Here is a 15,052-nt window from a genome sequence, read left to right as displayed (position 1 = left end):
TACAGTGTGTGTGTGTGTGTGTGTGTGTGTGTGTGTGTGTGTGTGTGTGACTTCATATTTCAATCACTTACATTAGGCAAAACACCAACAGACACAGGCACACACAGATTTCCAACTTCCTCAGTCTGAACTAATCCCAACAGTCTGTGTAGCTTACCAAATATGAGCAGAAAAAACCCTCAGTATCTTCATAGTCTGACGACATCATCATCATCATCATCATCATCATCATCATCATCATCATCATCATCATCATCACCATCACCATCATCATCACCATCACCATCATCATCATCATCATCATCATCATCATCATTATCATCATCATCAAGTGCTAGATTTGCCACAGACATCGGTGATCATGGCTCGGCCTTCATTTCTCTACTCAAACACTTGTTAAAAAACTTATACTATCCTGGTATTTCCCTATCACCCATCTGTCTAAGCTTTCCAAGTAAGTTGCCCTGGGTCTATTTAGTGGCGTCGGTGGCCTAGTGGTTAGGCTTACGGACTCGCAACCGCAAGGTTGTGGGTTCAAATCCTGTCAGGGACCCGACGTTGTGTCCTTGGGAAAGGCATTTTACACGAGTTTTCCTCACTTCACCAAGGTGGGAATGGGTACCCAGCTATAGACAGTGAAAGATCTTGTCAGTTTGTTAGTGTTTGAGCGCTTAATCAGCTGCTTGCACTGTCTGCTTCCCGGGAAGCTGAGAATGTTTCTGAGTGTTCTATGGTCTGCTGGGGTAATAATATAATGTAAAGCGCATAGAGCTTGCTGTTGAGCGGGGTTATGCGTTATACAAATGCTATTTATTATTATTATTATTATTATTTCTTCCTCATTTGCCCTTAACTTTACCAGTGAGAGAGAGAGAGAGAGAGAGAGAGAGAGACGTTCACGGTGACCTACCTTACTCCAAATGTGAAGACACGGAGGTGTTCATTGCTCTCGCTGGCGAGGCGAAGCACGAAATTGTCGCTGTTGATGTGTCCGTCTGACACGAGGAAGATATTCCGTGGGGCGTCGGAGCGTGGCAGCAACTGATACGCCTGCAGAAGGTTCTGGACGCACGTGCTGCCCATGTTGGCAACAGATTCCTGAAATGTGAACCAAACCAAACATTTTAAAAATTGATTCAGACCTAAAGACTGACACCACTTACTAACTTTACTCTACTTTTTCATCCTCTGTTGCAGTTAAGCGTCCAGGGGAGATGCAGTTTTCTATGGTTGGGCAGCTCTGCAGCTCTTTCAGTTGTGATGTTATGTTTTCTCAGGGTTTCCATGACACTCTCGATCCATCTTTTGCGTGGCCTTCCTCTTCCTTTATAGCCTGAGTGCTTGGTGTTGTAGGCTCTCATGGCTGGCTGGCAAGGTGACATGCGTAACAGGTGGCCAAACCCTTTTATTCTCAGATTTTCTAAGTAATGCAGGCCGTTCTTACTTCTTCATTTCTCTGTCTTGTGACAACATTGATTAAGAAAAATATCTGTATGCCAATTTTGGACCTCAAAGACAAGGATGTCTGTTCTGAAGCTCACATAAATGAGGTTTTTCTGTATGTGTCACAACACTGTGGAATCAAGCGCTCGCCAATTTTGGGGCACGTATGGTTATTGGTCTCATCTTACAGCTTGTTCACTTGTCTATCTTTCGATGAAAAATACCAGTCTATCTTGAATAGAAGTCAAGATATTTGCGATTGAAGGAGGTGGGGTGTCGCCTGGTTTCAGAAGTAAAATTAGCGAGATAATGGCTGCCAAAGTTTGGTGACTTCCATAGCTTGAGAGTCCTTGGAAACTGAAAATTTACATCTTTTGTTCCTTTTGTTCAACTTTTTTAGCAAAATTCATTCAGCAATGTATCTTTAAATAGCTATAAAAGGTGTTGAGCAAAAAAAGCAAAAATCGATAAAAATTGCCACAGAGACGAAAAATTGCTGGTATCTCCGATTTCATTATTTCAACGAGTGCCTGATTTCATCATGATGCCACACACATATGGTCTAACGCTTAGCTGCATCTACTAGATTCATCTATGCCTGCAGAGCCTTTGAACTCTGACACAACACTGGATTGAAAACAAAAGACATATCTCAGGAAAAATACAAAAATTAAAACCTTTATCACATTCAAACTAAGAACTTCTGCACATAGCCAGTTCATCATCCAGTAGTACCTTGACAGCCGGCAAGAAGAAGTTAAGATCATTGCCCCAAAGAGTGAAGCTCCCCTACTCCCCGCTCCCCCCCCCCTAAAAAAAACAAAAAACCAACAAACAAAATCTCAACTCCCCCTTGTATACATTTAAAGCACATTCACCTCACCCTTTGAAAGTGTGGTCACTTTCTAAAATCAAAAACTGACCTGAATGAAAGCAGCAGCCTTCTCCATGTTCTCCGCTGTGTTGGCCAAGGGGCCAGGGAACAACTCTTCATAGTCTGGAACAAAGGGAGAGAAATCATTTCTGATGAATTAAGCCATGAACAAACTTGAAGAGCACAGGGGAAAAACGACAGTAGTTACAAACTGGAAATTGTGAGGGTACCAATTTTAAAAGCTTGAGGACTCAAAACTTCCTATTTGCTTGACTGGTGGTTTATTGTTAAGTGTTGTCGAATGGGAAATCTAACAACAATAAACAACCAACAGCTGAACAGAAATACAGTTACGAGTCAACAAGCGTTCAAAATTGGTACCCTCACGATTTTCAGTTTGTGACTACAGTCGTTTTTCACTTGTAGTTTTCACTTGTATTTTACGGCACTTGCAACACAATTAGGTAATATAAGTACAACATGTCTCCACTATGCCGGGGCCCTTTTTTGGTATTAAATCAAAAAATGACGAAAACGTCACTAAATTGGTCATTAAATCAAAACAAGTGAACCTATTTTAACAGTTCTTCATCTACAGATAAAAGAGACCTGTTTTCGGCAATTGCCAAAACGTAATTTGATGTCGAAGTCATTGTAAAGGATTGGTTACCGGCACAGGGGTTCCGACAGTGAGCCGCTGGGAGCGGCTTGCCGGAGATAAAGAGTTAAAGCATCTAGAGCTACACGAAGAAGAAAATTTCACAGAAGAATTCAATACTCCAGAAAAAAATGTATAAAAAGTAATGCTGACCATTACTTATACAGACTGAACACAACTTTGGCAAATATTCTGATTAGTCACCTGATCCAAATCGAGCCACGTTGAAATGCCAATCTGGCGGCAGCTCTGCCAGCGCCAGTAGCGCCACCTTTTTGGCGTCCGTCAGTGGCTTCCCCTTCATGGAGTTGGATGTGTCGAGAACCAGCAGCAGCTCTCCGTCCGTCAGCTCCGAGGTCTCAAACTCCGGGTAGAAAGTCAACATGCACGCCTGTGGACAACAAGACTTTTTTGTTTTCTTTTGAGCATTGATTGTTGGAGTGGTGAGACGTACATTTGACATAAGTAATGATCACTTTTGTGCTCTGAGAGAGAGAGAGGGGGAAAGAGAGAGAGAGAGAGAGAGAGAGGGGGGGGTGAGAGAGAGAGAGATAGAAAGAGAGAGAGAGATAGAAAGAGAGAGTGAGAGAGAGAGAGAGAAAGATAGAAAAGGACGGAGACAGAAGAGAGAGATAGGGGAGGGACAGAGACAGAGAGAGAGATAGGGGAGGGACAGAGACAGAGAGAGAGTAAGAGAGAGAGAGAGAGAGAGAGAGAGAGAGAGAGAGAGAGAGACAGAGAGACAGAGAGACAGAGAGACAGAGAGAGAGACAGAGAGAGACAGAGAGAGACAGAGAGACAGAGAGACAGAGACAGAGAGAGAGAGAGAGAGAGAGAGAGAGAGAGGGAGGGGGTGAGAGAGAGAGATATAGAGAGAGAGACAGAGAGAGAGAGACAGAGAGAGAGAGAGAGAGAGAGAGAGAGAGAGAGAGAGAGAGAGAGAGAGTAGAAAACTAGGATTCACTAGTGCATCCTCTAAAAACTACTTACATTTTTTGGTGATTGATTCTAAGGTTCAACTGGACACAAACAAGCCATTTCCAAAGTCTTCTCAACATTGTGGGCTTTTTTGCGGGTCTATGTTTTCCTAAACTAGACAATGTTTGAGTGTATATGGGTGGGGGTGTATACATATGTGTGTATGTGAATGTGTGCATACTTAGGTGTGTTTGTGTGTGTACATGTGAGTGTGTTAGTAGAATGTTTTCATGCATGCGTGTGTGAGCATGTGTACGGGTGTATCGGTGTGTGAGAGTTTATTTTGACTGCTAGTATGGTGGAGTTATACACTACACACCAAGCAGTCAATATATTTTTATGAGTGTTTGCCTGCATGTTCCAACAACAACAACAAAATCCTCGTGCCAAACACAAATCAAAAGAATCATCAAATGTCTCAAATAATGTCCTGAACCAGGCAATCAAATGAGGTAGTGCTTGATGAAGCCCATATGGGACGCTCACTGTTAAAAACAATCAGGAAATGACAAATGCAGTTTTTGGGACACCTGAACAGACATAAAGGTCCGGAACATCTGGCTCTCACTAGCAAAACTGAAGGCAAATGAGGCAGGGGTATGAGAGCAACCTGCTTAGGCAGCCTAAACAAAAGGGTAGCGGGGAAAGATCAGGGAAACGTGCTTTTTTAAAGACCATCCGAGCAAAGGAATGAATGGAGAACCCTGATCGCCTATGTCTGTCACAGATTTGGCACTGGATGATGATGATGATGAACCAGGCCAGTGGTTAAAAAGGATGGTGCACTACTCACCAGGTTCTGTTCATCATTAGGCAGCCGCTCCACCCACATCCGAGGCACATGGATCTCCGCTAGACCAATGAGCAGCTGGAAACCTGAGCCAAAGGCCTGACCTTGAACTACTTCCAGGTACGCCTTGGACGCTGTTTGCTGCAGACAGTTTTAGTTTAGTTTTAGTAAGAGTTTTACGGAGCTTGCAACACAATAAGGTTATATAAGTGCCGAAGATTAGAGGTGTTACAAGAGAGTTTAGTTTAGTTTTAGTACGAGTTTAACAGAACTTGCAGCACAATAAGGTCATAGAAGTGCCGAAGATTAGAGGTATCACAAGACAGTGACAAACACAAAAAAGAAGGAGGAGAGATACAGGCGAAATATGTTTAATAGGTTAGAAGGGGCAAAGCACATCTAAGCACCCCCTAAACACCCGCTTGCTGCAGACAGACAGGATGGACTCCCTCAAAAAAGATAAGAGATAACATATAGGCAATTCCTGAGAGGTGGTAAAGAACTTGTGGGGTTGGGTTGGGTGGGGGGAGCGGGTAGGCAGGAGGGGGAGTTGAATCCAAACGAGTCTACCCTTTCCAACCAAGACAACATTCATTTAGTTAGTTTTAGTAGAGGTTTTAAGACGCTTGCAACTGCATAAGGTCATATGAGTGCCAGAAGATTAGAGGTGTTACAAGAGAGTAACAAACATAAAAAATAAGAAGGGGAGATAAGGACGATAGATGTTTGATAGAAAAGAAAAAGCAAACCACACCACAGCACCTGCCAACCACCCACCACCATTCTTCATCGAGGAGAAAAGTGGTCATCTTGTTCAGGGGGTCCTCTTGAGCAGAGGCATTGTAAAAATAATGATAATGTAGATCATTTCTATAGCGCCCACTCCCGTGTGAACGCAGCTCTAGGCGTTTTACATAAATGCATGTAAGAACACCTAACAACTATACACAGATATTAATAAGAAATTTAGTACACTATGCGACATTTTGTATACATTGGCTGCCTCTCATCCATACAACCACTCTTGTTCTCTTTATTGTTCTACTTATTCTACTTTTCTTCCATCTTACCTTTATTTTGACTTTGTGAGTCGGGCAGTCCAGGGTTCGGATGTCAAAGGGCATCTCTACGGCAACCTGCACGCTTGTCTTAGACGCTGAGGACACCTTCTCGCTCTGTAGGTCATTCTGTGGGGAGACAACTGGAGGTTAGGAATCCTAAAAGAGTAGGCAGTTAGGCCATCACCCGCGCAAAATTAAAAAAACTTCCTACCATACTAAATATCCCTATTACACCTGTAAATAGTAAGACACACCCTTACACCTTCCATGGTAAGACACACTCTTTGACCTTCTGTGATCTGAATTTATTGACTACGCCTCTCCTTTGGAAAATATCATGTGATGGGAGAAGAGTAGAGCTAGGGCAATCTATTTCCTCTACATCTACCGTCCAGGCAAAGCTGTTGCTATCGTCTGTCAAGACGCAAAAGGCCATAGACACAAAAGAAGTACAGGAAAATGATGACAGTAAGGATGAGGAAAGAAAAAGCAGCAGTTCCCCCAATGTTGTTCCGACACAGTATGAGCATGGCAAAGTTGGCAATGGCCTAAAGACAACTTCGGTCAGTAACACTGCCTTGGTGGGGGGACTAGAGAAGTTTACGAGTGGCCACATAAAGGAGAGAACACATTAGAACAAACATAGAGACGCTTGGTGGGGAATCATGATGTTAAAATGTGTATCACTGGTCTAATAGACCACTTTTCCTTCAATAAACTGCATCAAAGCTATTGTTTTATTAGGTAAATGATTCTATTACCTAAAAAGTTCTGTTGTTCTAGTTTCTATACCAAAAAAATCATTTTGTTCTGTCTCTAAAAGTAATGTTTTTATGGGCCCCTAAAAAAGGCTAAAATTCATGCCTCACCAGCGAATGCAGCTGTCTCTATACTGCGTCTGCAAAGAGTTAACAAAGACATCATCAGGAAGCAAAAGATTTGGTCGCTTTAAAGGACAAGCAGGCAAACCCAGATTTTGGGGGTTTCCGGAAATCTTAAGTTACTCCAAAAGAGGGCATTTCCCTACCTTTTGGAGAAGTTTGTTTCATTGGTGAATATATTTGTTTGGATATAGAGAAAACTCTCCTTGTCTTTTAAAGAAACTGAACAAGGGTCCAAAAACTTTCCCTTCCATTTTCTCCAAACAGCATTTTTCGAGGTAGCCCCCTTGTGCTTAAAAGCGACGATTTTCTCTAGAATCTTCACCTGCGTGTTCTGTTTGAAGGCAGCGTCCTCCCTCCAGGGGGCGACACTGGCGGGCATTTTGAAGTCGATGAGCTCCTGGTCCACCTGTAGCTCCGCCACGTACGTGATCTTGATCAACACGCACGCCCCCGCAGGGAGGTTACCCACGCTCACCGTGAACACATCCTGGGAACAACACATGTGGGAAATGGTTTACAACTGTAATAAATGAATGCTGTTATGAAATGTAAAAATGGGCATGAACTATGTTGCGAATGTTGCAACACACATGAGAAATGGTTTACAACTGGGAACACACATGAGAAATGGTTTACAACTGGGAACACACATGAGAAATGGTTTACAACTAGGAACACGCATGAGAAATGGTTTACAACTGGGAACACACATGAGAAATGGTTTACAACTGGGAACACACATGAGAAATGGTTTACAACTGGGAACACACATGAGAAATGGTTTACAACTGGGATCATCACTGAAGAGGAATATATCCAACCAGCTAATAACTGGCACGATCAACAGACAGACCCTTTCATGGATCCTGGAGAGGAGGGAGGAGCAGCTATGGCATTGAGCCACCTGCAATGATTCTTTTGGTTTTCTTTTTTTCAGTTTTAGTAAGAGTTTTATGACACTTGCAACACAATAAGGTCATATAAGTGCCGAAGAATAGATGTGGTACAAGAGAGTAACATACACAAAAAGGAGGAGGAGAGATAAGGACGATAGATGTTTGATAGGAAAGAAGGAGCAAACCACACAAGAGCACCTGCCAGCCATCAACCCTTATTTTGTAACCCTAACAATAATAATAATAATAATAATAATAATAATAATAATAATAATAATAATAATAATAATAACAATAATGATAATAATGATAATAATAATAATGATAATAATAATAATATATATCATTTGTATCGCACAAATTCCCATTCAACAGCAAGCTCTATGCGCTTAACACTATATTATTACCCCAGCAAAAACTGATAGCACTCTGAAACAATCTCAACTTCCTGAAAAGCATACAGTGGAAGCAGTCATTTTACAGGTGCCAAACGCTAACGAAATGACAAGATTTTTCGTTGTGCACCTTTCTTATTTTGAAAAGTACTAAAAACAACCCCCAAAAAAACGCGAAAGGAGATTGGGTTTTTTGTTATTTACAAAAGTGTTCATTTTGCCATTTCTTCCACAAAATAAGTACACATCTTTGGGCTGTGTGAATGTGTATGATGACAGTGAGTGTGCATATGTGTGCATGTGCATGTGAGTGTACAAATGCATGTGTGAGTGTGTGTGCATGTGTGTGTGTGTGTGAGTGTGAGAGTGAATCTGTGAGTGTGTGTGTTTGTCTGTGTGAGTGTGTGTCTGTGTGCATTTGTGAGTGTCTGTGTGTGTGTGTGTGTGAGTGTGTGTGTGTATGTGTGTGTGTGGGTTTGGATGCGTGTATTTGCGCAAATGTGTGTGTGTGCGCTTGCGTGTGTGCATGTATGTGTCTATGTGCGTGCATGCGTGGGTGGGTGCATGCAAGCATGTGTGCTTCTTTTTTGGGGGGAGGGGGAGGGGTGGTGGTGGCACCACAATACTCACAGGGGTCTCTTCCTGGTCCATGAGATACGCTCCGTGACCTTGACTGATGGCCTCGCGGTACTCCCGGTGCGCCTTCTCCTTCTCTTTGACCTCTCCCACGATGTGCTTGCCGTTGATGAAAGCCTCGAACCCGCAGACAACCGCGGCATCGTCTAGAGGGAAGACGTACTTGGCCTCGATGGCTTTGGAGCTGTTGTTGACGTACTCCTGGAGCACGACCACCTGGACAGGACGACACAATATGATACACGCTTAATGAAGAGTTTTACAGCACTTACAACATTATTAGGTCATCGAAAGAGTTTTACAGCACTTGAAACATAATTAAGTCATCGGAATAATATTTTACAATGCTTGAGTAAGAGTTTTACAGCACTTGCAACATTATTAGGTCATCAGAACAATATGTTACATGTTTAAGTAAAAGTTTTACAGCACTTGCAACATAATTAGGACATTAGAATGTGTCGCACTTTTAAGTAAAAGTTTTACAGCACTTGCAACATAATTAGGACATTATAATGTATCGCACGTTTAAGTAAGAGTTTTACAGTACTTGCAACATAAATAGGTCATCAGAATATGTTACACACTAAACCCTATTCATACGTTGTGTTTTACTATTTACTATCGTATTCATACAACGTCGGGAACTCTGTGCCACCACTGTCCAAAGAGGAAATTTACTCATTAATCCGATCTGTACGCTTTGCATAGCAGTCTGTCAAAATGATTTTTTGAGAAATACTGAAAGTTTCAAAGAGATCTTCACAATAGGAATATTCTAAATTGTGAAAAATACAACCCCAAGGGTACAAAAGCACCCCAGGCGTATGGACAGGGTTAAACCCTTTAATAAATGTTTTTCAGGTAATTCCACACAAAAATGTGTTTTTAAATTGACATAAAAGGTGTTGAGCCAAAAAAAGAAAATTAAGAAAAAATGGCCTAGTGCCCCCCCCCCCCCCAAAAAAGCAGATTTCTTTGACTTCACTATTTTGATGAGCTCCTGCCTTCACCAGGATGCCTCACATATAGATGTTTGCTCGGAAAGAAGAAGCGAATCACACCAGAGGACCCATCAATCTCCCATGAATGTGTTAAAGTTTCTTTGTATTTTTAAATATTTAAAAATGCTGAGGCCGAGAGATAAGCGAAGCCTACGAGCTGGGCCCATCCACAAGAGGAAATAAAATTTTTACATGCTCAAAATGTGGCCAAGTCCTCTCTGTCAGAATTGGTCTCATTGGCCACAGCAGAAGCCACATATTATCTTAAACATTTTTTCTTTAATTTTTGTTAACACTTTGCGGTCACTCGGCGCTAAAATGCGAAGGTGAAAATTATCCGTTCCGTCACCGAGAAGTCCGTTACAGTCGCTCTCCTGGCTGTGTGACTGCAAAGTGTTAAAGAAATATTTTCCTCTACTGATTTATGGTCATCGGAGAAAAAAGAAAAACACAACTATTTTCCTAACCAGGCAGTTTGTGTCATCTAAAGTTTATTGAAGAACCACTCACCTGGGCAGCTAAGTCGAGCAGTTTTGCTCGTATGTGAACTCCGCGAAGCTCTACATCCGCGTCTCCTGACCCCTGAAGTCCAGCTTTGACCTTGGCAAGAGGGTTTGCAATGTCTGTGACATCACTCATGCCTGAGACAGAGAAGATTTTTGGTAATAACCCGCTGTTATATAACTACTTGAAACAAGATTTGGTAAAACATATAAGTGGGTTTGTCCAAAATTAGAACAAATAAATATGAAGCGTGCTGACAAAATGAGTTACTTCTCAGATTTGAACTCTATGGATAATATACGCTTATAGGTGAAATTTTTAGATCTACAATTTGTACGTGTGTGAAATAATAAAAGACAGGTTAGAGTTAAAGAATAATAATAAGGCATCAATAGAAAATCTACACATTTGACCCCAGTGTCGATTCTTGGCCAATACTCCATAATTTATGGATTGCGATAAGTAACTCATTTTGTCAGCACACCTCACAAATAATAAACCTTCCTCAGCTGTAAAAAAAGAGTACAGTAGAACTCCTAGAAGAAAAAAGAGACTAGCAATTGCAGTTTTAGTAGTCAAAGACAGATTTACCAGCATCGGTGGTCACAAGATTCTCCACAATGCATTCATTCTTTTATTGAATTCACCTCCACAAAACAATAATTCTTTCAATGGATTCATCTTTATAACACATTAATTCTTACAGTGGATTCATCCCACAACACATTAATTCTTTCAGTGGATTCATCTCCACAAGACATTAATTCCTTCAGTGGATTCATCCCACAACACATTAATTCTTTCAGTGGATTCATCTCCACAAGACATTAATTCCTTCAGTGGATTCATCCCACAACACATCAATTCTTTTATCGCATTCATCTCCACAACACATTAACTCTTTATCTCCCAGGGGGGGTAAACCCACTAACTACGCCAAGCAGCTGCCAGTGGCTCACCGGTACAGCAGTTTCGAGCGAGAGCCGCTAGGAGCAGCTTGGCGCAGACAAAGACTTAATTCTTTCAGTGGATTCACCTCCACAACATATCAATCCTTTTATCGCATTCCTCTCCACAACACTTACTGATTGTCCCTGTGTCTGTATCCTGCATCAGCGTCGGCTCTGTGGGTACCATGATGATGGGGCAGACAGAGTCTTCAGGGAGCGTGAACTCCACGAGGTAGCGTAGACGTTGTTGAGCGACATTGTACACCACATACTCATCATCCTGGGGAGGGGGGGGGGGGGGGCAGAATCACATTTGTGAGTGAGGCGTGCTGACAAAATGAGTTACTTCTCAGTTTCAGTAAACGTTTTACGGCACTTGCAACACAATAAGGTCATATAAGTGCTGAAGATTAGAGGTGTTACAAGAGAGTAACAAACACAAAAAATAAGCTGGGGAGATAAAGACGATAGACATTAGATAGGAAAGTTACTTTTCACTATCCAAGAATTGAGATATCGGCGGAAAATCGACACTGGGGTCACATTTAAAGATTTTCAAAGGATGCCATTTTTTTCAAGTCTGCCATGTCTTTTGTTTTTTCCATACTTACACATTGTACAAACTCCACCTTTAAAGTTGATTTATCAATTTCCATAAAAGGCTAAAAGTCCGAGAAGTAACTCATTTTGTCAGCACTACTCACATAAGGTAAGGGGAACAATCTACAATGTTGGCCTTTATTGTAAAATATCCATGAAAAATTGTGGATTTTTTTTTCTTTTTTGAAGAACTATGGTACCCTTGAAATGACATTTGGTCTCCAGGGAAGAAAAAGATCCAACACTGTCATAGATTAGTTGGTCAAATACTTAAGCATCAGCTGTACAGGCTCTGAAAAACCAACAGACTGACCATTAGACTACCGATACCATCGCAACTGCATTGCAAGTTTATTTGGTATCTATAAAATTCAATGACAAGCACATCTAGTCGGGGTAGGCAGTTTAATACTTAACCACTGGCACATTCTCTGTTCACATGTACTGCTCGGAAGAGATCAGCAGATGGACTTTGAGGTGGATATTGGAGCGGGGAGCGGAGCACGTATGGAAATGCCCAGATTGCTAGGATTTTGTTCACAGGATCAAGTAATCAAGCTTGGAAGAGACACTGACCACATGGTCTCGTGCTTACATACTGCTCACAACACTGACAAGGGTAATCACTACGAAAGGACTGAGACAACTCATGACAGTTACGGGTGGTCACTAAGAATAATGGACGAGGACAACTGGACACTGACTTATTGGGTTACATCCCTTAAACATGTTGGACAGTGACAACACTACAGAATCCTGCAACCCAAGGTGGAGAATAAAGAGGAAGGAAGGCGATGACATAACCACCACATAACAAAACAAAGAAGGAAATAGATGTTACCTCAAAGGCAGAGGAACTGTCCTTGACCTTGCTGACCCCATGAGTGCTGTCGTAACCCTCGGGTGGCCCCGTCAGAGTCGTGTCGTGACTGGTATAGTCCTTGACCCTGCCCAAGGCCACTTCGCTGACCAGCAGGAGGCGAGAGCCTTTGGTCTTGCTCGCCATAGAATACTTCATGCTTGTACTGAGAAAAGAAGGAAACAATCATACTGTAAATGGTTGGTTGGTGGGCACTATGGTTTAGTCTGTTCCTTCTTACCTATCGAACATCTACCGTCCTTACCTCTCGTCCTTTCTTTTCTTTGTATGTTAGTCTCGAGTTACACTTCTAATTCTTGGCACTTAAATAACCTATTTGTGTAGCAAGTGCCGTAAAAGTCTTACAAAAATTAAACAAACAGTAATAAAAATGACCTGTGAGTTAGAGCTGGATCCTGCTCACCAAATCTGAGAGTGGCGATTCACGATTCAGTCGGCTTCAATGAATCGCGAGTACGCGAGCGCTCGTGGAACAGTAAGTCTCGGGCTCGTTGTATGGGTGAGACGGAACAGTGTCATATCAACGCCATTTCGCGAGTCCCACTCTTGTTGTCCTGCCATCCTCTCCCCCCCCCCCCCCTTCGTTGCGCTGCTATACTGACCTCAATTAGCGACCCCCATAAATTCACCCCCCCCCCCCACCCCCATGACTCGCTAAAACAATGGCTCCATAAAATTCTTTCTTTCTATTGGTTGGAACCCGTTCCTTTTGTTGTAATAGGGGGGTTGGACTATGCCATCTTTTGTGAAATAAGGGGAGCCATACTAAGTATTCCGTTTCCTTCTTGCGCTCGTGACTCGACTCGCGACCCAGCAGTAGGTGAAACAAGCCACAAGGTGGTGAGACAGCAACAGGGGAGTGAATCGGGAATCGGAGGGCGATACTGTTCCGTGTTCCACTGAAGTGAATCGTGAATTGCGTTCCGCAGGGAAGAGTGGCGATTCAGTTCCGTTCTCGCGCTCGCGACCCAGCTCTACAGTGAGTTACATACACCCACAGAGCAGGTGCATATTGCATTTTATTCTTTTGCATTATGTGGATGAAAAAATGTTGTGGTTGTGGTATTTTTGCTGCAGTCTTTACTGTTGCTGACACTGTTTGTTGTTGCTCTCCACGATTTTGTTGCTGTTGTTGTTTTTGGTGTTATTGTAACAACTGCTGTTGGAGGTCAATACTGCTGTTTTTCTATTGTTGTTGTTGCTGTTGTTGTTTTTTTGTTATTATTGTAACAACTGCTGTTGGAGGTCAACACTGCTGTTTTTCTATTGTTGTTGTTGCTGTTGTTTTTTTCTTTATTGTATCTGTAACTGCTGACAATTTTCGTTGTTTTTGTTGTTATTTTTGCAGTTGTTGTAGCAGACGATACTGCTGATGTCTCATTGCTGACATTGTTGATGTCACAATTGATATTACAGTCGTTGTTGTTGCTGACACTGTTGATATTTCAATTGATATTACAGTTGTTGTTGTTGTTGTTGCAGATGGTGAAAAACAGGGAAAACACAATTTCCTTACTGCAAAATTTATATCAGGTAGTCGAAGAGTTAACGCTCAGATGCTACTGGATCGCTAACAACAACAACATATCAGGTAGTAGTGATTTGGTAAGGCCAAAAACTAACTCTCAACGCTCGGTATTTTTATATAACTTGCAAGACACCAAATCATCTGTAAAACTGTGTGAGTGTAAGGAAGAAACAGGGGATTTCAAAGGTAGGTACCCACACCGTAGGGTTACAGGAATCTATCCTCTATTGATGTAGACATTTTGGTTCTTCCTCGTAGAAAGTTACCCTTCCAAGGAAGAGATCACACAAACACACGCACACAAACACACGCACATAAACACACGCACATACCTGGCAGCGCTGGCAAAGTAGATGCCACTTCCCAGCATGCCTGCGTCTGTTCGAGTTCCTCCGTAGTCGTCAACCACGACCTTGGGCAGGAGAAGGCCTCTGGGGGGAGAAAAATAGAAAGATTTTGTAATGAATTTTGTTTTGAAATGTAAAAAAGGGAATGAACTATGTTGCGAATGTTGCAATAACGATTCTTTGACATCACAATTATTTCCCCTATTTGACATATATTTGTCAGTGGATGATGATGATGATGATGATGATGATGATGATGATGATGATGATGATGATGATGATGATGATGATGATGATGATGATGATGATGATTTGACATGTCTCATTTTGAATACGACATATCATTTGTAAAAGAAAACAATAAACCAGTTCTCCGGCAGGTAGGCAATGTAGGCCTAACAGGTTGTGTTTGATCTTCTTTACAAGTTTCAATCCTTTTATAATGTGCTGCAATATGCAGCCGTCACAGATTTCATAGAACTGTAAAGTGCCCAGAACTTATGCTCCTATTGGACAGAGCGCTACATTTGAGGCATCAAGGTGAAATCAGGCACTCGTCAAAAAAATGAAATTGAAGAGACCGGCATATTACCATTATTAACTGTTGGAAATGGATAAGGAACC

General features: G+C 41.9%; 1 protein-coding gene across 1 annotated transcript in view; it reads right to left on the bottom strand.

The window, feature by feature from the left end:
* LOC101846207 (protein mono-ADP-ribosyltransferase PARP4) overlaps window positions 1-15,052 on the bottom strand; it is a gene marked incomplete at its 3' end in the record, with an annotated part of 51,951 nt that overhangs the window by 21,452 nt on the left and 15,447 nt on the right. The window contains 11 exon segments of the mRNA XM_013081471.2: window positions 911-1,098; window positions 2,367-2,440; window positions 3,180-3,366; window positions 4,747-4,884; window positions 5,814-5,930; window positions 7,011-7,175; window positions 8,610-8,831; window positions 10,130-10,260; window positions 11,209-11,353; window positions 12,515-12,698; window positions 14,414-14,512. Of these exon segments, the coding sequence (XP_012936925.2) occupies window positions 911-1,098; window positions 2,367-2,440; window positions 3,180-3,366; window positions 4,747-4,884; window positions 5,814-5,930; window positions 7,011-7,175; window positions 8,610-8,831; window positions 10,130-10,260; window positions 11,209-11,353; window positions 12,515-12,698; window positions 14,414-14,512 (1,650 nt within the window).

The sequence above is a fragment of the Aplysia californica genome, unplaced genomic scaffold (genome assembly GCF_000002075.1).
Source record: "Aplysia californica isolate F4 #8 unplaced genomic scaffold, AplCal3.0 scaffold00132, whole genome shotgun sequence".
Classification (NCBI taxonomy): domain Eukaryota; kingdom Metazoa; phylum Mollusca; class Gastropoda; order Aplysiida; family Aplysiidae; genus Aplysia; species Aplysia californica.
The sequence above is the reverse complement of the archived record's forward strand: the minus strand, read 5'-3'. Positions and strand labels throughout refer to the sequence as shown.